The sequence below is a fragment of the Jaculus jaculus genome, chromosome 16 (genome assembly GCF_020740685.1).
Source record: "Jaculus jaculus isolate mJacJac1 chromosome 16, mJacJac1.mat.Y.cur, whole genome shotgun sequence".
In the NCBI taxonomy this organism is placed as follows: domain Eukaryota; kingdom Metazoa; phylum Chordata; class Mammalia; order Rodentia; family Dipodidae; genus Jaculus; species Jaculus jaculus.
This window is the reverse complement of record NC_059117.1, coordinates 5,770,455-5,797,678: the sequence shown is the minus strand read 5'-3', so window position 1 is coordinate 5,797,678 and position 27,224 is coordinate 5,770,455. Positions and strand designations below refer to the sequence as shown.

The following is a 27,224-nucleotide window of genomic DNA, read 5'->3' as shown; positions in this document are numbered from 1 at the left end:
ATTCTGTCTGCTCTCATTACATCCAGGGTCAGATGCCCCAGGACCCACGTAAGCCAGAGGCACAAGGTGGCGCATGTATCTGGAGTTCATTTGCAGTGGCTGGAGGCCCTGGCACGTCTATTCTCTCTCTATCTATCTGCCTCCTTCTCTCTCAGTCTGCCACTCTCAAATAAAAATAAACAAAAAATTTTTTTTCACTTATAAATCCATATTTCTTTAAAACAAAACATGGAAAAGAGGTTGACCAACAACTCTGAGTTCGGTAGCAGTGAGAAACTCTGGGGTGCTATTGTCCAGCACCCAGACCTCAGCTAACAGTAATGTTTCATACAAGTCAATGAAAAAAGACAGAAGAAAGGATTTTGCATGGTTCACTATAAATAAATGATACATATTTGAAGGTATGGAATGCTATCCCTGATTTAAACTTCACTCAATGTACATATATGTTAAGATATTACATGGTTCTTGTGGTAGTTTGAATGTAAATGTATGTACCTAGCCTTAGGTATTATTTATTTATTTTAATTTTCAAAGTAGGGTCTTGCCCAGGATAATTTGGAATTTACTATGTAATCTCAGGGTGGCCTCAAACTCACATTGATTCCTCCCCACTCTGCCTCCTGCGTGTTGGGGTTAGGGTTAAAGGTATGCGCCACCATGCCTGGGTTTGTGGGTTGTTTTTTTTTTTTTCTTTTCCTTTCTCTGTTTGGATCTGTAGAAATAAGGAGCTTCTTGTGACATTGATGGAAGTTCATGCCAGCAATGTAGAGCTGTCTGTAATGGTCCTCCACTAATATGAACAGTGTTAATGTTCCTGTGTATCAGTGTAAAACACATTTAGGCTAAGTGAAAAAAGAAAGTCAAGGAAAAAAATTATACTTTCCAGAAAGTATCAAATTCAGAGGAAACATTTAAAGCTCCATGAGATTCTACCTGCACACTGGGCTGTCACTGACCTTGTTTCTACCTGAGAACCAGGCTGGGCATGAAGATGCCATGTGGCAGCAGCGATGATAAAAGAGTCTTCGCTCTTGGGGAGGTCTGGCATCCTGACGTGTTGAGATGAGTTGCAGATAGATGAGTGTCTGAGGCTGAGAAAGGGGCTGCAAACACCCAGACCCTGAGGCTCGTTGACTGAGAGAATGGCATCATGCCTCGGCCAGGCTAGTGTCATCCAAGAGAACCCGAGGATACAGCATTGCCAGTAGAGGATTGGTCTTCTCTGGCTGGACACATTCAGTTTGCTCTTCAGCCTTCTGACGGGTGGCTGTTATGACTGCGGCCTCACACGTGGCTCTAGCAGTTTCACTGTGAATGTTTCACACACAAATGTTTCCACAACAAAGTTTGCTCTGAAGTATGTACCGCATCCTAACCCAGGATGTATGGTAGTGAAGGGGAAACGGGAGAAAGATAACTTTTTATAGGTAGGGATCCACGGACAAGACCAAAGGAAAACAAGGAGATGCTACCTTGCCTGCCCTGGAAGTACTAAAACCCACCTCTGATCTGGTCTCATCCAAGATGGCTACAAGAAACACTTCCTGGAAAGCAGCTTCTGGCTTCTTCCTTAGCTCAGCCTCTTGAGTCTAGGAACCAATTAGGTCTCTCCTTCAACACCGAGTCCAATGGCAGGGCTCAGCCTGGCCCATGTGAATGGCCTGCCACATGTGCCATCTCTCTTGTCCTGGCTTCTCTCCTGCAACCTTTGTCTCAAGAAGAAGGTGGGGGCCACTTCCTTGCCTGGGCATTTTCCTGTTTGCATCATACACGTATTTTCTTTCTGGATGCTTTCTCGCTTTGCTACCTGTATGGTTTTTCTCCAAGATTGTAGCCCTTGGCTGTCCAGTCTCTTGGTTTTCTTCCACGCGAAGGCGAAGGGCATGCACTTGCATGCATGGCTTCCCATGAAGCTTTGGATGCAGATCCCACAGCTGCCTTCCACGTGTGTGTGTGTGTGTGTGTGTGTGTGTGTGTGTGTGTGTGTGTGTGTTTGTGTGTGTGTGTGTCTCCTTTGCATCAGCTCCTCTTCTGGAGATTCTGTACTGTTCCTTTCTCCCCTCTCCCTTAGATACTAATCTTCCCTAAAATAAACCTCACAATTCAAAATGCACCCTTCTTGGAGACCTTTTACTTATTTTATTTTAATTTTATTTTATTTTTTCCAAAGTAGGGTCTCACTCTAGCTCAGGCTGACCTGGAATTCACTATGCAGTCTCAGGGTGGCCTCAAACTCTTGGTGATCCTCCTGCCTCTGCCTCCCGAGTGCTGGGATTAAAGGCGTGTGCCACCACGCCTGGTGAGACCATTGTCTTAAAATTCTTTTCTAAAATTAGATAAGGACCCAAAGTTGTGGTTCACAGGTGCATGAAATACCTCCCTGAACCCTAAATCCTGCATCATTAGTGCATGGAACACTTAAGAGGTTATCAGTAAAGATCCTGGAGACAAACAGAGGGCTTTCTAGTTTAGGTGGATGCAGCTCTCTTGACTGAGGGGCCGAGGGGGTCAGTCTGAGTGCTGTGGAAGTAGAGAAACTGAGGAACGCAACTCCTAAAACCCCTTGAGACAAAGGACACAAGAGGGAAGAGAGTCACGGAAGAACTGGCTCACGCTAGCCACTCGGGACCTTTGGTTATTGCAGGCTGTGGTCCTGTGACTATAAGGGGCAGACAAACACTAGAGGAAGGGAAAAGTACCACCGAGGGACTGGGCACGTTTGGTGTCCAGGTCACCAGAGCAGACTGGACTGTGATCATCAGAGAGCTAAGAAAGGAGCTAATTCCTTTTAATTTTAATTTTAATTTATTTATTACAAAGAGAGGGAGAGAAAAGAGAGACAGTATGGGTGTATCAGGGCCTCTAGCCACTGCAAACAAACTCGAGATGCATGCACCATATTGTGCATCGGGCTTACCTGGGACCTGGAGAATTGAACCTGGGTCCTGAGGCTTTGCAGGCAATTGCCTTAACCACAAAGCCATCTCTCCAGCCCCCAAAGGAGCTAATTCTGCATGGACCTCAGGACTGGCTTGAGGCCTTAGTGGTCTTGCGTAGCTCATGGTGGGATGGACCTTTACGAGATAGGAACAGCTTTGGCAGATCCAAGTGATTTAGGCCAGCGTGCAAGTCAACACTGTGAAGTGCTGAAGTCAGCAAGAAGAGACAGAGAAAGACCACGCAGACAGAGGTCGGCCCGCACACCTGAAAGCAAGTGAATGCCTGCTCTGGTTGCAGGACATGGAGCAATATCAAGCTGCAGTGGCCTCAAGGCTCCCTTCCTCCTGGCTGGCTTTCATAGTGCCAAAAAGTGCTGCACAGGCTGCCGGGGGAGAACTGCCACCAACATTGCCACTCACTTGGGGTCTGGTGCGTCTCACTGTCACAATGCCAGTAGAGGTGCTATGGGTACAGTAACAGCATGGGCTGTTGTGAATACAACCAGCAATGTCACAATTTAAGTTTGGCTTCACAGGAGAGAATTCATATGTGGAACCAAAACAGGCACAGAACCGTGTGGCTGGGGAGGCACAGAGACTTACGGGAGCTGCGGAGTTTTTGACTGTGACGCTGGGGGTGGTGGCTCGCAGGGCTCCACTCACTCCATGGTAGTATTTGAAGCAGATCTTAGTTTCAGCTGAAAGACAAACAAAATGGAACTAAGCAATGGGGTATAGTCCAGGAAGAGATGGCCGTGGCCTGGGGGGATATCTCCAGCAAGTGCAATCCAATTCCACCCCGGAACCAGCCAGGCTGCACTTAGCAATGACGGCGTAGGTGTGTGTCCTCATGGACAGGCCTGACCTTCTAAATATACGTCCTGAACAACTGGGCCTTAGCATTTTTGTATGCAAGTTAGATAAATCCATTACTTAGACATCTCAGCATCCAATCTATCCCAATGGAAGTTATTACAGTAAACCCTTTCTTTTAACATATTTAAGCAGTTTGAAGCCTATTTATAATTTCCTACTATTAAATTAATTTCAATTAATATATTAATAATTTAATGAAGACAGAAGCTATTGAACCACTTGGGTGGGAAATGTGGTTTCTAAACTATACACATCAATGATTAACTATTTGTATCATAATCTGTTTTCCTTCAGAGTTCTATAGACCGTAGGTAGAAAAGGCATGGCTTTGGGAACTCCCACTGCCTGTGTTTGAATTTCAGTTCCTCTATTTACAATCTGAGGCAATAAGCAAGTCCTGAATCTCCCTGTACCACAGGTTCCCTGTATGCAAAATAGAACTAATGAAAACATGTAACTAATATTATGTTTAAGCAAATGAAACTGCTGAGTCCAATTGCATGGTCAGTAGAAATCAGTGACGGTGAGGAGATGATTTCAGACATTTGGGTCTGCAGTGGAGAAAACCTGCAGATAACCTGACTTTAGTTCATTTCCTGGTGACCTGCTTTTCCAGCTCATTATTTACAGGATTTTTTTGTTAAAGGAGTTGGCGAGATGAGCGAGAATGCTGCCACCAAGGCGAGCCTGACAACCTGCGCATGGCGATGGAGACACTGAGGACACTCAGCATGCACCAAGGCAGAAATCCAGAAGCTGCGGAGAGCTCAACCCTAAAGGAGACCTAAAACACACCCGCCAAGGCTCAGGGAGTTTTGCAGAAGAGGAGGCAGAAAGGTTGTAAGAAGCAGAGGGTGGGAGGGAATAGCCAGAGGCATTTCTCCCCCACCCCGTGACTGACTGCTGCTCTCCCAATGCATAACCCACAACCCCATGGGGAATACCAGCAATCGCCACTAAGGGGGGGCCCTCAGTGGAGTGGGGACACGGAGGAGGGGAATGATGGGACCAACACTCAATATACAGAGATTCAACTTAATTAAAAAAAATTCTTTGTAAGTTTGGAAAATTTGCCAAACTATATTTCGGTATATTATGTTAATGTTGTTTCAGACAATATGAGAAACCTCTACTTTGAGCAACTGAGGAGACTTGTAGTTCATGACCATTCTCCTATTTTTGGAAATTTGGGATTGTCCTTGGGAATGAAAAACCTCTTGAAAACTGCTTTTCAAGTTCAAATGTGTTCCCTTGGACAATTGCCAGTAACCTTTCCAATATATATGTATTCTCTACGTTACCTCCAAATTGTCCCATTTTAAGTCTACAGACCTAGATCCAATACTGTCTCAACTGAAGAGGCAGGTTTCTCATGGGCCAGTGTTTATAGAAAGCCCCGGATGTCACGGTGGCCCATCCAGCTGGTCAATCGCAGTGAGCCAGTGCAGCTGAGCGCAGCATGCTGTCCATCGGTGCCAGGGGCGTTAGCATGTTGGGACAAGTGACCTCACATCATGGTTAGCTACACTGAATAAACTTGGGGATGACAGAATGATCAACAGTCACTACTAACTTTTCATTCAAAGAAGATAACTATTTTAACGCCTTTGACCAAAAAGATTGGGGTAATTGCACACAATATTGTGTCAAATCCTATTGAACATTAATATGCGCCTTTTTCGAGCCAAGAATTTATAGAAACGTTTGAAGTGTGATATTCTCCTTCTGAGAAGCAAAAATTGTTTGTTTGTAGACAAGTATTTTAACTTTATTTACTTATTTGTATGTGCATGGGCTCTTACCCCTGCAAGTGAATGCCAGACACTTGTGCCACTTTTTGCATCTGGTTTCATGTGGGTGGCTGGGAATTGAACTCATGAAGGAAGGTTTTTCAAACAAGTACTTTTAACTGTGGAGCCAGTTAAATTTGCGTATTATAGTTTAAAATGATTTCATATTCAAAATTAAAAGGGATAATGCACTATTTAAAATTTCTTATTATAATGTGGAGTGTGAGAGGAAGCTATTGATAGATGTTAAAAATAATAAAATAATACATAAATTATTTGTTTTCTGGCTTTAAGATCACTTTGTTCTACAAAATTGCATTCTACTTTGTATTTACTTTGGTGACAGTTATATTAATTTGGTCTGTTTAATTAGCTTGAACCTGAGCTTTTCCAGGTGAGGGACTGAGTACTATTTATATTTATGTTCCTAGTGCTGTGTAACATGGGAGTCTTCTACCATATTTGTTGAAAATGATTAAAGAACTATAGTCATGCATCTATAATGACATAAGTCAATGCTGTGGATCACATATACAAGCATGATTGCAGAAGTTTATTTCATCTAGTGATGCTGTAGCCATCTCGGTTATATAAGCTTAATCTATGTATTTCATACAATGAAATGGAACCGCACATTTTTCAGAACAATTCCAGTCATTAAGCAGTATAACTATACTGGTTTCATTTGCCTGACCCTGCCAACATTAGTCCGTAATAGACAGTGTCCTGGTGGGTCATGATTCTTCCTAGAGAACACATATTTCTTATAAACTGATAGTATATGACTTTTGAACTGGTTCAAATGTAAAGAAATTTACAGTTAACAGTTTTTGCTCTACCTAAGAAAAAAATATCTAAGGTTCAAAGGCTACGGAATCTGAGAGTGTTGGTGGGTGTTTCAAGTACTCTGTCTAAGGCCCTGGTATCGCCTGTGAGGGATTCTCTTGAGAGGTTAATTGAGCTGGGGGCTCTACATCCACTGTGGTGGGTGGCATCAGTCCGTGGGCTGGGGGCCTGGGCTGTGTAAGGAGGAGAGAACTGGCTGAGCAGAAGCAGTCCCCACTCTCTGCTTCCTCACCGTGCTCCTGTGACCAGTCCCCTATCAGTGCCTTCCCCACCATGAGGGACTATAACTGGAGCTGTAAGCTGAAGCAAACACTTCTCTGCTGAGCTGATTTTTGTCAAGTGTTTTGTACCAGAACTGAGAAGGCCACTGGTTCACCAGCTTAGCGGCCAAAGAGGAGGAAAAGCTTCTCAGAGGACAGAAAGCTACAAAGAGCTTTGGCAGATTTGCAGAGCTAAGTGGGTACGACAAAAGAATGCAGGCCCGACCAAGGAGCAGGGCTCTGATGAATACTTCATGACGTAAGCTGGACCCATAAATAGCTGAACAGATTTACTACAGATAACTATTCCCAGCCCTCCAAGTTATTTCAAGTGTTGAAATTCAATTGAGGTTAGTCTAGATTGCCAGAACACATCTGTGAATCATCTCAGGAGGAAGATAACATCATTATAAGCCTCAACTTATTTCCACAATTTTTCATGTGCAGTGTATTATTCTCAATTAAAACTGACCAAGCATATACAGAGATAAATCAGTGGGGCTGGGGAGATTGCCCAGCAGTTATAGACACTTGCTTGTAAAGCTTACAGACCAGAGTTTGATTCCCCAGTACCCAGTAAAGCCAGATGCACAAAATAGCACATTTGGCTGGTGTTCATTATTCAGTAGCAAGAGGCCCTGGTTTGCCCATTATCTCTCTCTCCTTGCAAATAAAGAAATATGAATATAAAAAACAGAGATGAATCAATGCAAAAACAATACCAAAGAAATAGGGAATAGTAATAAATAAGGAAGAGGTTAATGGAAGGAGAAGGGTGTTGAAAGAGGACCTTATTTTTAAAACATTTTTATTTTAATATACATACATATGATTTTTTTAAAGAGTTTGAACAGAAGTACTCTGCATGTGAGGATAATGCTGCTCCCAGAAGCCATAGATTAAATAAAAAAGGAAAAAGAGGCAATAGACCACAGCAGGTGAATTGCCCGTGTAGCTACCCAATGCAGCATTCACGCAGAACTCAGATTTGGGGTAGTTTTTCATGTGATTAAAAAAAGAAAAAAGCCAAAAAAGAAAGAAATAGCAGTCCATTAAGCAAATGCACAGGGCTTCTGGAGTTACAGATGAAAGTTTTAACGAGCAACCAAACATTCAAGAAAAATAACACAAGACAGAGGACAAAGAATGAAGTCTACAAAAAAAAATTAAATTTGCAAACCCTGGAAAATATCTATGATTTTGAAATAGTGAACTTGGATGGATTTAACAGAAGATTAAACACTATAAAGAAAAGATTAGGAAACTATGACACAGGTTTAAAAGAGGGCAGGATGAAGAGGTCTAAGGATGGAAAAACCCAGAAAGCCTAAGAAATGCATGGGGTGTTTGAGACGGTCTAACCCGTGTGTAGCTGGAATCAAAAAGAGAATGACGTGGTACTAAATCTAACAATGCTACAGAAATAAGAAGGGCATTGAGCTTTGGGTTAACCCCCCCCCCCAAACCTCAAAGATCAATGTAATAGGCCATCACATCCAAAAGAAGGGGAAAAAAATCACAAGCTGGTGAAGGAAACACTTCACCACTTTCAAAGGAACAAGACTTTCAGCATAAGTGGTAATAATGAGAGACAGGGATGACAGTGTCAAAGTCAGTGACAGAAAGACACTACCAGTATAGAATTGTGCAGCTAATAAAAACGCTCCTTTAGACTAATGTGGCTGTCCCTTATTACTGCCTGAGCATTGTGTTGCCCATGTGTAACAGTACCTGCACTGCAGAAAGAGTCTGTAGCCACTTCTGTCTCACTGCTGGGACAGAACACCTGGCCAGAGCAGCTGGTGGAAGGAAAGGGTTCACTTCACTCAGGCTTACAGTTTCAAGGGTTGTTTTCTTTATGGCGAGGAGAATATGGCAGGCCCAAGTGGGAAGGAAGCAGACTAAGTACTGAGCCTGGAGCTGGGCTCTATTAAACAGAAGCCCAACAACGCCCAGAAACACACCTCTTCCAGCAACACTCCACTGCCTAAAGGCTCCACAGTCTTCCCAAACCAACTGGGGGCTAATTATTCAAAACACACGAGGCTCTGGTGGACATTTCACTCAATCTACCACATAGTCAGTACTTAGAGTTAAAATGTGATCCAAATTAAAGAATCAAAAAGAGGGCTGGGGGCTGGAAAGATGGCTTAGTGGTTAAGCGCTTGCCTGTGAAGCCTAAGGACCCCGGTTCGAGGCTCGGTTCCCCAGGTCCCACGTTAGCCAGATGCACAAGGGGGCACATGCGTCTGGAGTTCGTTTGCAGAGGCTGGAAGCCCTGGCGCGCCCATTCTCTCTCTCCCTCTATCTGTCTTTCTCTCTGTGTCTGTCGCTCTCAAATAAATAAATAAAATTAAAAAAAAAAAAGAGGGCTGGGAAAATTGCTTAGTGGTTAACATGTTTGTCTATGAAGCCTAACAACCTCGGTTCGATTCCCCAGGACCCATGTAAGCCAGCTGCACAGGGGTGTGCATGCATCTGGAGTTCATTTGCAGTGGCTGGAGGCCCTAGTGCACCCATTCTCTCTTTCTCTCTGTCTCTAGCTCTATCTCTCTCTCAAAAAAAAATCAAAAAGACTTGGGTTAACACAGTATAGCTATGCTTTCCACCACTAAGTTATTTGTGAAGAAAATAATTCCATTATCTATGTACAACATTGTCCAACAAAAATAATGAACTTTAGTCTACTGATAGTCATTTTAAAATGGATATGAGGCAGATATAAGCAGTACTGTCAAAATATGGGAAAGGAATGGAGAGATAACTCAGTGGTTAAAGACACCTGTGCACAAATCCTGATAACGTGGGTTACGTTCCTTGGCATCCACATAAACCCAGATGAACAAGGTGCTGCATGCTTCTGGAATTCATTCCCAGTGGTGAGAAGCGCTGGAACTCCCATTCTCCCTCTTTCTCTCTCCCCCTCTGCTTGCAAATAAGTAAATAATATTATATAATATTAAAATATGTGGAAAGAAACTTTAATGCAAGAAGCTATAATCCCTGCTAAGAAATCAGCTTTAATAGCTATCTAGGAGGAGTATGGAGGATATTTTAAAGTGCTTAAAAACACTAGATGCATTGGGATAAAATACAAATAGAATTGAGTGGGAAGGAAATTCAGCAAAGGAAATAAAAAAGTAGCCCTTTTTGGAGGTATAATTTTAATGGCAATACCTTAAGATCATCCAGTTTGTCCTACATTCTCTCTCTCTCTCTCTCTCTCTATATATATATATATATACACACACACACACACACACACACACACACACACACACACACATATACATATATATATATATATATATATATATATATATATATATATATATATATATAATTTTATTTTTAGAGAGTGAGAAAAAGAGAGAGACAGAGAGAATTGGCATTCTAGGACCTCAGCCACTGAAATTGAATTCCAAATACTTGTGCCACCTAGTAGGCATGTGTGATTTTGGGCTTGCCTCACCTTTGTGCATCTGGCTAATGAGGGATTTGGAGAGTAGAACATGGGTCCTTAGGCTTCACAGGCAAGTGCCTTAACCACTAAGCCATCTACCCAACCCTTTATCTATATTGTTAATGATAGAGTAGGAATTAACTGGATTTGGGAAATTGCTCTGAGAATAGATGTGAGGTGTTGGGAATTGAATTTATGGTGCATCCATGCTAGGCAAGCACTTTACCACTGAGCCACATTCCAGTACCCAGATGAAACTTGTTAAAATATTTTATTTCTTTATTTACTTGAGAGATGGGGCAGGGGGGAGAGGAAGAATCAGATAGAGAGAGAGAGAGAGAATGGGCAGGCCAGGGCCTCCAGCCACTACAAAGAAATTCCAGTTGCATGCACCACCTTATGCATCTGGCTTACATGGGTACCAGGGAATCAAACCTAGGTCCTTAGTCTTTGCAGACAAATGCCTTAACTGCTAAACCATCTTTCCACCATAAGATGTGACTTGATTACGGCAAAAGCAATGATCAACTGGGGTTATGGCTCAGTGGTTAAAATTTCTTGCTTGTAAAGCCTGATGGTCTGGGTTTGATTTCCTAGTACTCAAGTAAAGCCAAATGCACAAAGTGGCATATGCTTCTGGAGTTTGTTTGCAGTGGCAAGAGGCCCTGGAACACCCATCCTCTCTTTCTCTCTCTCTCTCTTTCTCTGCTTGTAAATAATAAAAATAAAATAGAAAAGAAAGTTAAGTTCTTCCAAATAAGTTTGTATAAGTGGAGTTAAGTTCTGTCAAGGAGTCATTTGTTATTTGGATCTTAAACAGACCCCATGGGCCCATGTGTTAAAGGTTTGATCCCACCTTCATACTACTGAGAGGTAGTGGAACCTTGAAGAGAGGAGTTTACTTGGAGCAAGTGAGGTCCCTGGGGACCTATCCTTGCTAGGGATAGCGGGGATGGTGTCTTTCTTTCCTGTCCAGCCTCCATAACCTTGCCTGTGAAGTTTCCTTAAGCTGGAGTTCAAAAGCTTCCCATGCCTGGGCACTGCTTTGGGTCATACCAGGGTGAAAGGGTTTCCTTTTTTGCCACATTTAACTTGAACAACTTCCTTTTTGAAACTCACTTAAAAGAAGACTAGACATAATTTTAAAATCCATATCTATTTATATGAGAACAATAACAAAACTGCATCTACTGTGACTTGTTACTTGATATACTTGTAGTGAAATCATTATTGAAGTAATATATTAATCTAACAGGAAAAATAATCTAGCTACACTATATCATATTGATGGTACTAATTTCATAAGAGTATCATATGATTTGGCTTAAAGTTTTAAGACTTGGAATGCTGGATTAGGGGCTACATAATTTACATCTAATTGAACTGGAAAGATAAGCCACACATTTTGAATAAATCTTTATATATCTCATATCTGCCTAACAGACAAAAATTCACATTTTGATAGTTACATTTCTCTAAGAGCTAAATTTTGAGCTATCTGAATACATGAAAGAACAATGGTTAGTAATAACTTCTTTCAGAATAATTGCAATAACTGATTTTTTTCTTGCATGAAAAATGATATATCATGTGACTTTCTGTTTAGAATGGAGGAACAAACCCGTGTTAATGTTGGAGCGTGCCAGAGGAGGGGTGTGTGTTGGGGCGGGTTGGAGGGTGCTACAGTGAGTCGCTAGACTTGGGCTCACTGTCTTGCTCTTGCTCTCCTCCTGCTGTAGCGGAGGTGATGTTCTGCCTCTGAGCTGCGTGCTCTCCCCTGCCACCATGAAGCTTCCCTCTGAGACTGTTCGCCAAAATAAGTTCTTTTCATCTATCAGCAGCTTAAGGTTGGGTGCTTTGTCCCCGCCATGAGAAGATGACTACAACATAGGGATGGCACGATGCAGTGAAGATACCGACACAGAGTTGGTTTCCCCGGGTGTTTGCCACATTCTTTGAGGGCTTTGAGAGCAAGTGACCAAAGTTATCATCATGAAAACACCTGAAAAGTGGGGGCAAAAGTTTTCATGTCTTGATGTTGAGAAGATACAAAAGCAAGAGAGAAAATGGGACTAGGATCGTGATAGAGTCATCAGTTAAAACCATGATTTATTGATATAGAATATGAATGTAAATTTTGAAAAAAGAACCAATAGAAAATATTCAAATGAGCACTGAGAAGATGGCTTGGTGGTTAAGATACTTGTTTGCAAAGCCTAAGGACCCAGGTTTGATTCCCCAGTACCTATGAAAGACAATGCACAAGGTGGTGCATGCATTGGGAAGTTGTTGGTAGTGGCTGGAACCCTGGCATACCCATTTTCTCTCTCCCTCTCATTCTCTCTCTCTCTCCCCCATTGTCCCGTTCTCTCTGCCTCTTTTTCTCCTTCTCTCTTAAATAAATAAATAAATAAATAAATAAATAAATAAATAAAATATTAGAAAGAACATAATCAAACAATGATTTAATTATTTGAAAATACAATAGCTGAAATTAAACCCTCTACACGTATTTAGCAATCAAAGGAAAGTTAGCCAATGGAAGATGAGTGAACAGAAAATCTCCACGCTGAAAGGAGTAAGAGGGAATCAGGTGGAAAACAGAGGTGAGAACGAAGGACATATGGACACAGTGGAATGATGTGTTGATGGAACTCCAAAGACAATAACAGTTTATTGGTGAAGTTTCAGGATCCAAACAAAAATCACTTCCAAACACATCATCTTTGTTCTGTTCTTCTGAAATTAAAAGACACACAGAGAAGGCTTAAATGTATCAGAAGGGGTGTGTATGGGGGGGGGTGTCACTGTCTGTCAAAGAATGACCAAAGCACTAACTTTGACTTTTCAGAAGATGAAGAAATGGCATTCCGAAGAAAGCAACAACTAAGAATCCCATGCATCTCATGAGGTCGTTTGGGACGCTTTCAGGGGACAGCCCGGGCCTGGCGCTGACAGCACGCGCGATGGGCTCTCGGGCAGCCGGTCCAGGCGGCAGCGCAAGTGCCACAGCGTGACGAGAACCAAATGGGTTAAAACATCCTGGCTTCGACTGCTGCTTACATGAAAGAGTTTGCTTTCCGGAAGTTCATAAAGCTTGCGTTCGTTCTAGTATGTGTACTTTCCTAAGTCTGTGTGGGGATTTCAGTAGGATTTTTATCAAAATAAAGTACAAGAACCACTCAGAGGAACATTTACATTTTACTGCATGTATTACAGAAGAATGGCGAGAACCAGTCAGCTGAGCAGTGACCTTGGGAAATTAGACAAAGAGCAGCAAAAAAGGATGACCAAGGGGAGCAAAAGGAAGGAAATAACAAAACACAAAAATAAACTGAAATCAAGCATATAGAAGATAGTATAAACAAAAGCAGGGTCTTTGCAAAAGCTATACTTGAAAATACAAAATTCTGGGTTCTGGAAGATGGCTCAGCAGTTAAAAGCGCTTGCTTACAAAACCTGCTGGCCCAGGTTCAATTCCCACATCACCTATAAAGCTGGATGAAAAAGTCGTGCAAACTTCAGGTATTTGCAGTGGCAAGAGACTCTAGAGCTACTCCTTCCCCAACACACACACACACACACACACACACACACACACACACACACACACACACACAATTAAATAAATAGAACATTTTGAAAGTACAACAATCCCTGGTAAGGGCGAAGGCATAAGTAATGAGTATAGGAATTAAGAATAGCCCTCACATAGCCATGAAATACGCTCCCCCCACCCTGGCCACAGCCAGCTGAATCCTCTCTGCCTCCTCTGAACATGCAAATCAGGTGTGGATAATACAGCAGTTTTTTCTTCCCCCCTCAGGGCAAAACAGGAATGGAGCTAACACCACCCACCACATTTCGTTCTGTCTGCGTTAGAAGTCTTTAAGTCTGTATTACTAGAATCAGTCCCTGACTTTTATTCCAAGAGGAGGAGTCTTCAGTGCTCAGATGGTAGAAGACTGAGTTTCCTGGACTTATGGACTCCAGTGACGGGTGAACTCCAGAAAGTAGAAGGAGCAGTTACGGGCATTCAAAGAGAAGAATCATACGGAGACCCTTCCCCACACACTATGCTGACTTCAATCTCTACAGCCAGGTCTTGACCTGCTCGAGGGTGTTCCAGAGAGCTTCATGCTTCTTAACCCATTTCCCCAGATTAGCACTGCCAAGAACAAGAAAACTTGGAGACAAAAGTGTGCGTGTGTGTATGGGACAAGAATTCTCAATGTGACCTTTTAAATGAAGGGTTTATTAGGAGGAGGAGGCTTTGAGCATTGCCTTCTGATATGATTACTATCACTGTCAACTTGACTGGATCTAGGATCACCTAGAAGATACACCTCTGATTGTGTCTATAAAGGTATCTGCAGAGAGCTCTAACTGAGGAAGAAAGACCCTCTCTGGACATGGGTGGCAATGTCTCGTGGGCTGGGGTTCTGAACTCAATACAGAGGAAGAGACGAGAAGGCTTGGGCATCTCTGCCTGCTTTCTGCTTGTGGACCCAGTGTGGCCAGTTGCCCCATGACCGGGCGGCTACTGCTGCAGTCGGCTCATGCTCCCTGTGTCGTGCCTTCCCCGTCACAATGGACTTTATCCCCTCAAACTGTCAGCTACAATCAACCCTTCCTTCCTCAAGCGGCTTTTGTCAGGTATTTTGTTACAGCAAGCAGCAATTACTACATCAAAGGGAAACCGAGAATGAGAGCCCTTCCTCCAGTGTCTACTTTGAACTGGTAAAGCTGAGTGGAGCTCAACTCTGTGATTATTCAAGAGACGAGGAAGCTCAGTGGCTCTCTGGCTCCCTGGCTACGTCACAGCCACTGCAGGTGTTCTGGTGGTAACACAGGTCAAGGTGCCATTTCTGAATTGTGGTCACTATCAGAGCCCACTGAGAAGTCTAGGCCAATGGCGATCCTGGAGGTGCGTAACACAGAGCTCCGCCTTTTAACATTGTGACTGGGCTGCTGGTACTGCCCAGCAGGCTGCACAGCAGATGCATGGCAGGGAAGGGATTCCTGGACAAGGCTTCTCTATCTCCCCAGCCCCCTTTCCTTGTCAAGGTGCCGATGCCCCTGATCACTTTTCCCTTGGACTTCGGGAGATATCTGATGCTTCCTCAGCAACTTGCTGCTCAGCCAGAACTAAGTTAGTCTGCTGCAGGTGAGTCTGAAGAGTTTTCTGCGAGATTTCTGGCAAGGAACATTCAAGCCTGCTGGTTTGGGCCTTGGAAAAGCTCACCCACCACAGTGGGCACTTTGGGCATGGTAACTTCAACACCTGTAAGGATTCAAGGCCATCTGGCATGCTGCATGTTGGATGGTCCCAGTGGATTCAGATCTAAGACATAGTAACTAAATGTTTGGGTCCCTTTGCAACAAGGGTCTTCTCTCTAATAATAATGTTGTGGTCCACTAAGGAAGGGTTTTGTGGAAAATAAAATAGTTTTTGAATTTGCTAAAATTACTGGCCTTTGGGACAAGCATTTTGAGCTGGATGCATTGCCCTGGCTCAGCCTTCACTCATCGCCTCCAGGTCCCCTTCACGTCTGTGTACCTCAGCCTCCACGCCCACCTTCAGCTGGTGGCAGCAGAAGGTCCCATCACCCTTTTACTTCTCCTCCTGGGTCTTGGAGCTCTGTATACAAGTGAAATCCCCAGGGGAGTAAGGGGGAGGGTGTTTCAGGGGCTGAGCTGATGGAAATTCCACCAGATGGCAGAGGAGGAGCTTAGCTAACACCCGGAGATGGCCTTCCCCGTGGAAAACCCTGGGAGGACAAGACGCATCTTCTTTAGAGTCCAAATCTTGCAACAATTTGCTTTGGGAGTGTCTACGTCACAGGGCCTGCTACACAAACCATTACAGGCTGGGTGGCTTGAACAACAGCATTCATCTCCCAGTTCTGGAGGCTAGATGGTCTCATGTCAAGGGACTGGGGCTTTAGTTTCTGGTGAGAGCATGTTTTGGTATTAAATTTATTTTTGGTCAGGAGGGATTGCACAGTGGTTAAGGTGCTTGCCTGCAAAACCTGAGGACCCAGGTTTGATTCACCAGTACCCACATAAGCCAGATGCACAAAGTGGCACATGTGTCTAGAGTTCTTTTGAAGTGGCTAGAGGCCCTGGCATGCCCATTCTCTCTCTCTCTCTCTTCCTTCTATCTCTCTATCTGCTCATAAATAAAATAAAAATATTTCTTTAAAGTTTATTGTTATCATTATTGTGGCATGCATAAGTGTCTCCCATAGGCCCATGTGTTAAAGGCTTGGTCTCCAACCATAGCTGGCATCGGGTTTACATTTTAAGGGGTGAATCTGGTGAAGAGCCTTCTGCTCATTCAGGAAGTATCCTTGAAGTAGATGTCAGGATCCTGCCTCTTCCTCTTTATCTTCCTTTAACACTTGCTCTATGGTGAATTGGCCTCCTCCTCAACATGCTTTTTCTGTGGTATGCTGTCTTAGTTATCAAGGAATAAAACCAACCCATCATGGACAGAAACCTCAAAAACTTTGAGTCAAAATAAACCTTTCCTCTTTATAAGTTAACCATGCCAGGACTTAGTACAATAACAGAAATTTGCCCCACATAATCACTGTATCTTCTGGCCATGGATTTGGTAGGTTAGCGTTATCTAAGTTTCTAATCTAATGCCTTGCTAATTGTATTATGGAGAGAAATCCCTTAGGAGTAACTCCTACTTTTGAACTTTAGAGTTCTTGCCAGTAGTAATTAGGTCAGAATTTTAGACTGAACTCCACCTTAGTTGTGAGAATGTGGTAGTGGGCAATGACCAGGCTCTGAAGGCAAACTCCCTAAGCTCATGTTCAGGTCCCTGTTGATTGTTGGTAACAGTGAATACTGGACCAACTGTGTCCCCTTCCTGGGTGTCTAGCCCCTTGTCTCTACGGGTGAAGATAATACTTGCCATCTACGATCTGCACAGGATTAAGTAGGACAACACACTCAGCCTGGCACATTAAGAAAGTTCCAAGAAGTTTGGCTACTGGTATTACTATTAATACTGCTTTATTCAAGAGTCACATTAAATCCATTTCACAGCCCACAGTCACATTCTGTAGCTTACATACAGATCTTCAGGGAACAACACAGGTCACCTTCCTGCAGTGACCACAGCCCTCTTTGTTCCCATCTGCTGTGTCTGTCTGTCTAATTGGACACTGTGGTGACCAGCTTGCCATGCCCTTTAGACACTGCCTTGCCCACCTGGTGGCAGGTCCAGACACAGATCTTAGATAGGTCAATGTCTCCAATCTGCCCCAAATACATATTTTCCAAACTTGGCCTCTTTAAAAAAACAAGACAAAACATTTTTTAAAAACTTCTCTGTATTTATTTGAGAGAGAGAGAGAGAGAGAGAGAGAGAGAGATTGAGAATGGGTGCTCCAGGTCCTCCAGCCACTGCAAACAAACTCCAGATGCATGAGCCCCCTTGTGCATCTGACTTACGTGGGTCCTGGAAAATTGAACCTGGGTCCTTTAGCTTTGCAGACAAAAGCCTTAACCACTAAGCCATTTCTCCAGCCCCAAACTTGGCCTCTTGCTGCTTTTTATGATTCATAGATCTTTAGAGATGGCTATTACTTATGTCATCTTGTTGTAGTCAAAATCAGCATAATATTACCCCCTTACACCACTGAAACTTACCGAGTGGAGAAACAAAGGGCTGCCCAACCCTTGTTGAGATTCATTTTGTGTATAGTATGCTTTGAAAAGGATGGAGTAAATCTATTCTTTTCGATGGTTTTAAGTTTACTACACCTGCTTAGGTGAAAGTCATTCTTAGTTTTTCAGTGTTATTATATCTCTTCCTGTTAGGAAAAGGGATGGTGCACAGTTGTCATCAGAAACACATTTCTTTCTATTTCTTCTTTCCCATTCTGCATCTTACCACCATCCATACTTCCATTCCAGGAAAGGCCAACTCCTCAGCTGCTCTCCGGATCTTGTTCCTTTTCTGATTCCTCCTGGGCCACAGGCCACCAATCGACCTTCTCGTCACCTTTGGCTCTTCCATGGTGCTGATAACTACAGATAACTAAACCTGGGCTTGAATCCCAGCTCTAGCACCTGCTACCTCAGGCAAGCTAGCATTCTGCTCAGATGTAGTGAAGATGGTGCCCATCTCAAGGTAGTTTTGTCAGCATAAATAAATAGGATATAACATCCTTGCCAATAAGTTGAAATTCTAAGTGCTGAATAACATGAGAGTTCTTTTTTCTGGGGCTAACTTGCCTCAGTCAATAATCATAACCAAGTCCATTCTGATCTTGGGAAACCTTGATGTGATTCTGTTTTTCTCAACTATCTTCTCAGCCACTGTAAGCCAACCTTTGCAAAGAAGGCATTATTACCTCGGTCTCTTTATCAATGCGCTTTTCCTGTTGCGCTCTTATGTGCCTGGGCAGAGCGGCTGCCTGAGGCGACGGTCTTTAGTGCTCAAACCAGAGGTGTTCCAGAAAACCAAAGTGTACCAACCACCAGAAAGAGAGAGAGGGAGAAAGAGAGAAAAAAGGACAGGCACACAAGTACCTGTTGCCACTGCAAACAAACTCCAGCTGCCTGCGTCCCCGGGAGCTTCCAGCTTTACACAGAATCTGGGAGTTGAACCCTGGCCAGTAGGCTTTGTAGGCAAGTACTGTTCGCCATTGAGCCATCTCCCCAGCCTCCAGGCTTCCTTCCAACAATTACTTTCATTCATTTTTCCTCACCTACATGGTCATATCCCCCATCCGTTCCTCGGTGACTTGGCAGGAGTTTTCCCTGGTCACCTGGTTTCAAGATCAGCTCTTCCTTCGCACCAGCCAAGTTCACTAGAAGCTCCTCTTATCAAGGGGTGGTGACCAAATCCCTCTCCAGAGAGGTTCCAGCTTCTCTTTTTGGTGCTTCGTGGAAGGTGTTACAGAGGCGTGCTTACCACCCTCTTGCTGCAGTTTGTCCTTGAATACCACTCAGGTGTCCACATGTACAGGCTTGGGAGTCAGTGTGACATTATTGAGAGCATCTTTAGGGAGAAGTGTCTTGTTGACAGCGGGGAGGTGCTTGGGAAATAGTGAGTCACTGGCCTCTTCTCTTCTCCCTTGTGTTCCCTGACTCACGATGAGAGCAGTTTTATCAGCCACCTGTTTCCAGTCACCACTGTCCCCTGTCACGTAATGCCTTCTCCTCATAGCCCCATGTGCTTGAGCTGGCTCATCACCGACTAGAACCTCCAGAGAGTTTGTTACAATGAGAGGAAGCTGACAATATGCTCTTATAATTCAAAAGTGATGGTGGAACACGGCTCAGGGCCATTTGTGGAAGAGGGGATGGAAAGATGGTTAGAGCCACAAGTTGGGACATAATGCACAGAGACATTGTCTCTTCCCCACGGCTGATGGCTGCCCTCACAATGCACGACACACATTCCCCAAGGAGGAGGGTCCCTTCAGAAGGGGGAAGGACAGGGAGAAGGATAACGATGGTACCGACATGTCTGTTTACACACCAGGTATGTACATAACTTATAAAGAAAACAAGAAGTGATGGTGGGCAGGGACAATACTTCCTCCAGATCTGAGAACCCACTGTGCCCATGATGCCTCCAGCACTCATAGAACTGTGAGAGGAAAGTGTGCCTGAGTGTTACCTCACTGGTGTAGTAAGTAAAAATTCTAGAATATTGAGGTTTGGAGTAATAAGATCTTGACCTGGAGCTGGGCGTGGTGGCGCACGCCTTTAATCCCAGCACTCGGGAGGCAGAGGTGGGAGGATTGCCATGAGTTCGAGGCCACCCTGAGACTCCATAGTGAATTCCAGGTCAGCCTGGGCTACAGTGAGACCCTACCTTGAAAAAAACAAACAAAACAAAACAAAACAAAAGATCTTGACCATTCACTTATTAAGACTGCTCCTCTTTGGGATAACCCAACATATCTCTGACAAGAAACCAGATGGTCTTCTGTATTGCTGTATGCCTGAGTGGGATGATTTCCTTATACTTTTCTGGAGGGTTTCTAGCATAATGCTGTAATTGCTCTTTGCTTTTCAAGGATCGGGCAGCTGTCTTATGCTTACTCACAGGGTCTAGAAGGTTCTGGCAGGGCTCTTGGACACCTGCCCATGGTTGTGCTTGTGCTCGTACTGGTGACCTGTCTGGACACACTGCCGGGTGAAGCAACTTCTGCTCAAGGAGGATGGGTGCAGGTATGCTCAGCCATACTGAGAAAGCCTGACCGACTAATGGTAGCCTGCGCATTTCTTCAGATATCCAGTGTGATTCTGTATAGGGAATATGTTAGTCTGGGGACCTAGGGAAGAAATCCTACCATAATTCTGAAAATAATTTATTTCTGAGGACAGACAAATTTTTAGAAAACATGTCAATAGCATATACAGTACTAAGCTTATATATCCAGAAATGTTAGCAGATCAGCAATCAAAGAAACAGGCTGTCATGACTAGTGTAAATTCACATCCTATAGAGTTGTGATGAGAGCCAATAGCCAGAGGACAATCTGGAAAATCTCCAATCTTCTAGGCCCATGGGCAAGTAGCCTTGAAGGAGTGGGTCAAATAAAGGCAAAACTGGAAGACAGTTTAATAAATGCTGAGAAGACATGGTCCCAAGTATGGGGAAGTCAGAGCTGGCCTGGGGGTGATCTCCATGGGAGGAAAGAAAAGGGATGTTCTTCAAAGAGGCTATGAACACGACTAAAGCCTTCCTTTGTACTGAGGAGTAGCTCTCTCCCCTAAGCATGGCAGTTACCGAGCTGTTGTAGGCTTACTTCTGAAAATATTCTTTCTTTTTTTTTTTTTGGTTTTTCAAGATAGGGTCACTCTGGTGCAGGCTGACCTGGAATTAACCATGTAGTCTCAGGGTGGCCTCGAACTCATGGAGATCCACCTACCTCTGCCTCCCGAGTGCTGGAATTAAAGGCATGCGCCACCACGCCCGGCTTCTGAAAATATTCTTAATGATCTCATAAATCTGCCTCTGTGTCTGAAGTGTCCGCTCTGTCAGTGGAAGCAGTGCTCTAAGCAGAGGCAACAGAGTGACAAAACCAGGCCACCAAATTCTGCATCAGACATGTCTGCTGAGCTTTAGCGATGGTGAAGGTACTCACGTTCCACAAAGTAAGAGCTGGCATCGATCTTCCAGACAATCTTCCCCCGATGAGAACCGTTGACGCCACGGTTCTTATAGTCCAGAAAGTTTTCAGACAAGACTTCATCTATATGTACAGAAGGAAAAGCAGAGAAACACATAAGTTACCAGCATCTTTAGAGGAACCGAAGAAAAAGAGCAAAGAATACAGCCAGTGTTGTCACCACGATGGAAACAGACGCATTCGGGATCCTAAAGAGGGCTGGGAACATTGTAAGACACCATTAGGATAAAGACGTCTTCTTCCCACCCATCACTCCTGGAAAATGATCATCTAGCGGCTTCTTAGATATCTCCACAAATAGAACATAATCATGCACAACCACTGCCTTTGCCGTTTATTTGTTTTTGAATAGCTGTTACTTGTGTGAAATATCAATGTAAAAGTCAACCTCCTAACACTTCTGATTTGATCCCTATTTGTAACTTAAGATGAAACCCAGAGAAAATGTCCAATGAAGCTTTCCATATGGGGTTTAGCTCTCATGGACTCCTCTCCATATCGTATCTTTCCCAGCCTAGATCTCATTTTTATGTGTGAAACTCACCCATTATCTTACCCGTGCAATCCTTTACGAATCCCTCCATTGGTCTGCTCACTCAGCAAGTGAGATACAACCATGTATAAGAGGCTTGGGAATGTGCAGGGACGACAGGCAAAGCCAATATGGTGGCTTGGGAACTAAAGCGTGTAAATGACAGAGATGACAAACTCACACAATTAGGAAGAAAGAAAGAAACGCATTGCTGTGACTTGTGATGAGATATGAAGGAGGACAGTAAGGTTCTGGGACAAGGGAAGCGTCCATGGGAGGTAAAGATGAGTGTGTAAAGAAGGATGAGAAGACAGGTGGGCGATGAAGACTGATGAGGAGGGTGTCAAGGGCTGCACAGCCTGACGCTGAGAGGCCCTGAGGCTCTGGCAGGTGACCACGTTCTTCTACTTCCTGTTGTTTTTTCCCATCACATTACAATCCACTGATAACCTTTCTCAAACCTGTGCCCAGAGTGGAATGCTGCATTCTTGGAGAGGATAAATCTTAGATGGTCCAGTTGGCTGTCCCTTCCTTCATACCTACCAGACCCTGGGCTTTCCGTATGAAGACAGAAATATTAAATTTGCCTTGCCCTTTTGCAGGAACCATGTAGTTTCCACCTCACCAAAAACTGATTGTCTCAGCTAGCTGTGGTTGAGGCGGTGAGGAAAACCATGTTTTGAGCCCTAAGTTCATCACAGGAGCTGGTCAGACAACCTGTATAAAAGTCATGGCTTAGTGGCTAAGGCACTTGCCTGCAAAGGACCCAGGTTCAACTCCCCAAGACCCTCCTAAGCCAGATGTACAAGGTAGCACATGCATCTGGAGTTCATTTGCAGTGGCTGGAGGCCTTGATGCACCCATTCTCTTTCTCTCTGTCCCTCTTTCTCTCTCTCTCCCTCTCTCTTAAATAAATAAATAAAAATAAAATACTTTTTAAAAAGTTCCTGAAAATAGGCCTAGAGCTTTATACCTCTGCAGAGAGGCCACTGCATCACGATTGTGCTTTATCCTCTTATGATGCCCTGGCATTCACATACTGCCTCTGGCCGGACTGAGAAACTGGCAGTTGTGGAGCACAGAAAAGGCTGAGTCTAAAGCCATAGGACAAAGCTCTGGGGGGCTTTTGGTGTCATTTTCCAACTGAGTCACATACACAGCTTTCATCTAAGAAGTGGAGGATAATAATAGCTTTTAGCCTCACAAGGGAGAATTAAGTTGTGATGCCTGATCGATGCTCTTGGAATTTGCTGATCACACCCCGAGGCTGCTCCTTCTTTGAAAGAAGAGGGGTACAGCGAAGCAAGTCTCTACTCCATGAAGAGAAACTCTTTGTATCCTTTGGAAAACCACCTTGCAAACTTTGTCTGTCTTTGCAATTCACAGTGTGTGTTCACAGCCCTGTTTGGACTACTAAGGTATTGTATAATACGTCTTTTACGATAATTGCCTCATTTATGCAAAAAAACCATAATATTTTCCTAGCTCCCTGGGTCTTTAATAGAGATATAACAAGCCTCATACCCAGGTAGAAATTTGCCCCTCTGTGGCAACTCTCCAAGAGGCAATATTTGCTTCAGTCCCCTAACCCTAACTCCACAATGCACGACCCATTTTCATTAACAAGGAGGGTCTAATGGGAAGGGGTAGATCACAGATGAGCCTAAATAATGGTACCAAACTGCCTGTATTTACTGAAAAGAAAACTAATAAATTAAATTTAAAAAAAAAAAAAAGAACAGAGTTGGTAATCTGGTGACAGTGACATTGAAAAAAACCTCATGTTACAGTGTCCAGATTACTTTACCTTCTCATAACAGAAGAAAAAAAAAATAGTGTTTGGCTGGAAAGCTGTGAACAAAAGCATCACGAAGTTGGCCCTGCCTGGGCGCGTGGCTGCTGTGAGCTCGGCTGTGAGGAGAGGCAGCAGCCGGGAGCCACTGAGTGGTCTCTTCACTCGCAACTTTCATTGCAGCGAAACTGGAATGAAACTGCTTTTGGCATGTGTGTATCACGCGGTGTGCGCACGTTCATGCATGTGAATGCAGACCTGTGACAGTGTGGGTGGAGGTCCGAGGTCAGTGTGTGGGTGTTGACCCTCGCCTTCCATCGCACATCGTCCACTGTGCAGTCTGCTATGCTTTGGCCCTGGTGTCATGGCGGGTTTCTTGTCTCCGCCTCCCTCCTTGCCACCGGCGGGCTGGGGCTTCAGAGGCCTCCACAGCATCCAGCTCAACCGCTCAGAGGTTCCAAACTCGCATGCGCACAGGTGCCTTATCCAAGTCTCCCAGGTCACAGAGAATCAACTGCTAAGCTGCACAGAGAATTTTAGATTGGGAAAGTATTCTTTTGTTTTTGTTGTTGTTTTGAGGTAGGGTCTCACTCTAGCTCAGGCTGACCTGGAATTCATTATGGAGTCTCAGGGTGGCCTCGAACTCATGGTGATCCTCCTACCTCTGCCTCCCGAGTGCTGGGATTAAAGGCGTGCGCCACCACGCCCAGCTGGGAAAGTATTTTCGAAGTGTCATACCATTGAAAGTGTTGGTGATTAGCATTAAATAACTTCACCTAGCTATTATGAGACTAACAAACTGTCAGATTAAGATTTCAAGACCATGAGATTTGGTTACTTTCGGTTCTGTCAAAATGTCATAGTAACACCAGACTGTTGAAATTAGTCTCATGGGATGTGATGTGGCTAACAGCTCCATTCTTTGTCAAACTCCCTTTCTTCTTGTCCCGTGATGTGGGTGGCTAGCTGTCCTACCATACCCAGCTATTTTTCAGTTTCCTGTCTTGCTACCTTTGCCTCATGCTCTTGTAAGGACTTCCTGCTCCATAGTTTTACACATGATCCATGAGGTACGTCTCCTACTCAAAGGATGACTGTCACTCCAAGTCAACTCCGCCTGGCATGGAGCCAAAGACAGACTGCAGAACTATCCACTTGTTTAGCAAGCATGCACGTCCTTCACCTGTTTAAGCCAAAGTAAGTGCCATACTATGTCTGTTTTCACCTTTCTTCTTCACAAATATTCTTCTCTCCACATTTTCCATATGAAAGGGCATCAGCATTCACAAGCAGAAGGTAGTCTCTAAAGAGTACACACACACACACACACACACACACACACACACTTCCTATAGATAACAAGTGAATCACATTCCTAATTAAAGTATGTGGGAGGGAGCTTGCAGCAAAACCAAATGTTTTAGGGCAGTCTAAGGGGGTGTGATGTAATGCCCCCCCCAGCCTCATGTGTTTGAATGCTCCCTTCCCAGTTGCTGGCACTATTTGGGAAGATTCTAGAACCAACCCCTGGGAGGTGGAGACATACTGGAGGCGGCGCGCCACTGGGAGAAGGCGGTGGTGCTACAGCCAGCCCGTGCTTCCTGCTTCTGCCATGACATATTGCACAGTCTGGAGCGCTAGGCCAAATTAAGCCCCTGTCCTTTAATAAGTTGCTTATTGTTGACTATTCAGTCTCAGCAATAAGAAAGAAACTGATAAAGAAACTTGGCACTTTGAAGTGGGGTCATTGCTATGCCGAACCTGACTGTGTGGTTCTTAGTATTTTGGAACTGGTTTGCAGGAGGAATGTGGAAGGATTTGACCTCGGGACTGGAGAACGCGGGAGATTCCTGAGCAGCCGTGTGAAATCAGGTAGTAGGCAGGGAAGCAGGGACGGGGCAGCCCACTGCTGCAAGACCAGCCCGCAACCTCTGTCTCAGGATATCTGAGGTCACGTTGCAGAACACGTGAAAGATGTTTACTGGCCACAGTGACTTGTATGCTGTCCTGCCATATCCTTTGTCTGTCCCCGATAAAAACTCATGGACTCTTCAACACCGGACCACAGTCATGTAATCACTGCCCCTATATGTTGTGGCACCCTGGGTCTCTTGTTCACATTATACATACATGTACCATTAAATTTTTCCATCCTTCGCACTGAATGGAGTAAAAATGATACAAGAAAAGCCTTATAATGTAAGTAGAACTTAATGGGACACCCTTATTCCTTTTTGCTTGTGTGTGTGTGTGTGTGTGTGTGTGTGTGTGTGTGTGTGTGTTGATATGTGGGATACATGTATGTGTGTACTGTGGGGTGATACCCCACACACTTGCCTGCAGTGGGGAGTGCTTATCTATGGTGGCTGAAGTGGACTGTCAGTGTTTTGCTCCATTGCTCTTCTGCCAGGTCTACTTTGAGCCACAGTCTCTTTATAGACTCTGGAGCTGGTGGACTCCAGCGGTTCTTGAGTCTCTGCTCGCCAGTGGGACTGGGGTTACCGGCCTGCTGGCCACTCCCAGCCGTTCACGTGGGGTCCGGTGACTAGAACTCTGGTGGTCTCAGGCCTCCTAGGGTCTTCATGCTTGTGCAGGAAGCACACGTAACCACTGCACCATCTCTCTAGTCTTTAATGGGACATTTTGAAGGGAATTGGGAGACCAGAAGGCCCAGAGAAATGTAGAATGGGGTGGCATGGCTAACGATGAGGTTTCAGAGGGGAAACAGGGCTCTGCTGGGAACCGGGCAGTCCATGTGAGATTCTAGCAGAGTCTGGCTGCATTCTCCCAGTGTCACAAGAACCTGAGCAAAATCAAATTTAAAAGTAATGGACAAATGTGTTTTGTGGAGGAAAAAAGGACAGGAGAAGCCTGAGTCAGTAGTTTTATTTCTCTTGGTTTCTCTTATTCAGATCCTAAAGGAAAGAGAGGAAAACATGTAGCAGAAATACATGAAAACTATGAGTTTTGGGACAGAATGTGTGTGTAGGTCAATTCAAAGTTCCAGGCTCAGAGGCTACAGCTGCTTGGGCTGTGGTTGCTGAAGAAATTACTGCCATTACAGATGAGCCAACTGCTCTGTACAGGGACAAAGGGAAAGTTGCCCGGAGGGCAAGGCTCAACACACTGAGGACTCAAGCTAACAAGAACTAGAACTATTCTGAAAGGAAAAGGCCTGAAGGAGGAACACTGGAGGAGGTCTCTGCTCCTTAAAGTCAGTGTCTTGAGCCTATCGTTGGTGCCAGGCCAGGGTTCATCCTCACATGACAGTAGCACTGGATGTCTTCCCCCATATGGTTCTGGTTTTGGAAGAATGAGATGGCCAGGCTACAGAGGGACATGAGTATTGCACCATCGTTCTAAAGGACTGCTGAGGCTAAGCAATGTGGAGTGGGTCAGAATCCCCGGGAGGAGGTCCGGTGAGGCCACAGTGTGATGCTCTGAAGGTGAAAGGTGAGGTGTAATTTCCCACTGAAGACCCCAGGATTTTGGAAGTACCAGAACCATAAGATATCTGACAAGAAAAGCCACGGGCTCAGGGAGGATACTTCT

The 27,224-nt window shown here is 44.3% G+C and overlaps 1 protein-coding gene across 2 annotated transcripts in view; it reads right to left on the bottom strand.

Annotated features, from left to right (window-relative positions):
• Hecw1 (HECT, C2 and WW domain containing E3 ubiquitin protein ligase 1) overlaps positions 1 to 27,224 on the bottom strand; it is a 290,938-nt gene that overhangs the window by 121,393 nt on the left and 142,321 nt on the right. For both annotated transcript variants that reach the window (XM_045136063.1, XM_045136062.1), the window contains 2 exons: positions 21,304 to 21,411; positions 3,546 to 3,640 (listed from right to left, as the gene is read on the bottom strand). In XM_045136063.1, coding sequence (XP_044991998.1) covers positions 3,546 to 3,640; positions 21,304 to 21,411 — 203 coding nt within the window. The remainder of the gene's footprint in view (positions 1 to 3,545; positions 3,641 to 21,303; positions 21,412 to 27,224) is intronic.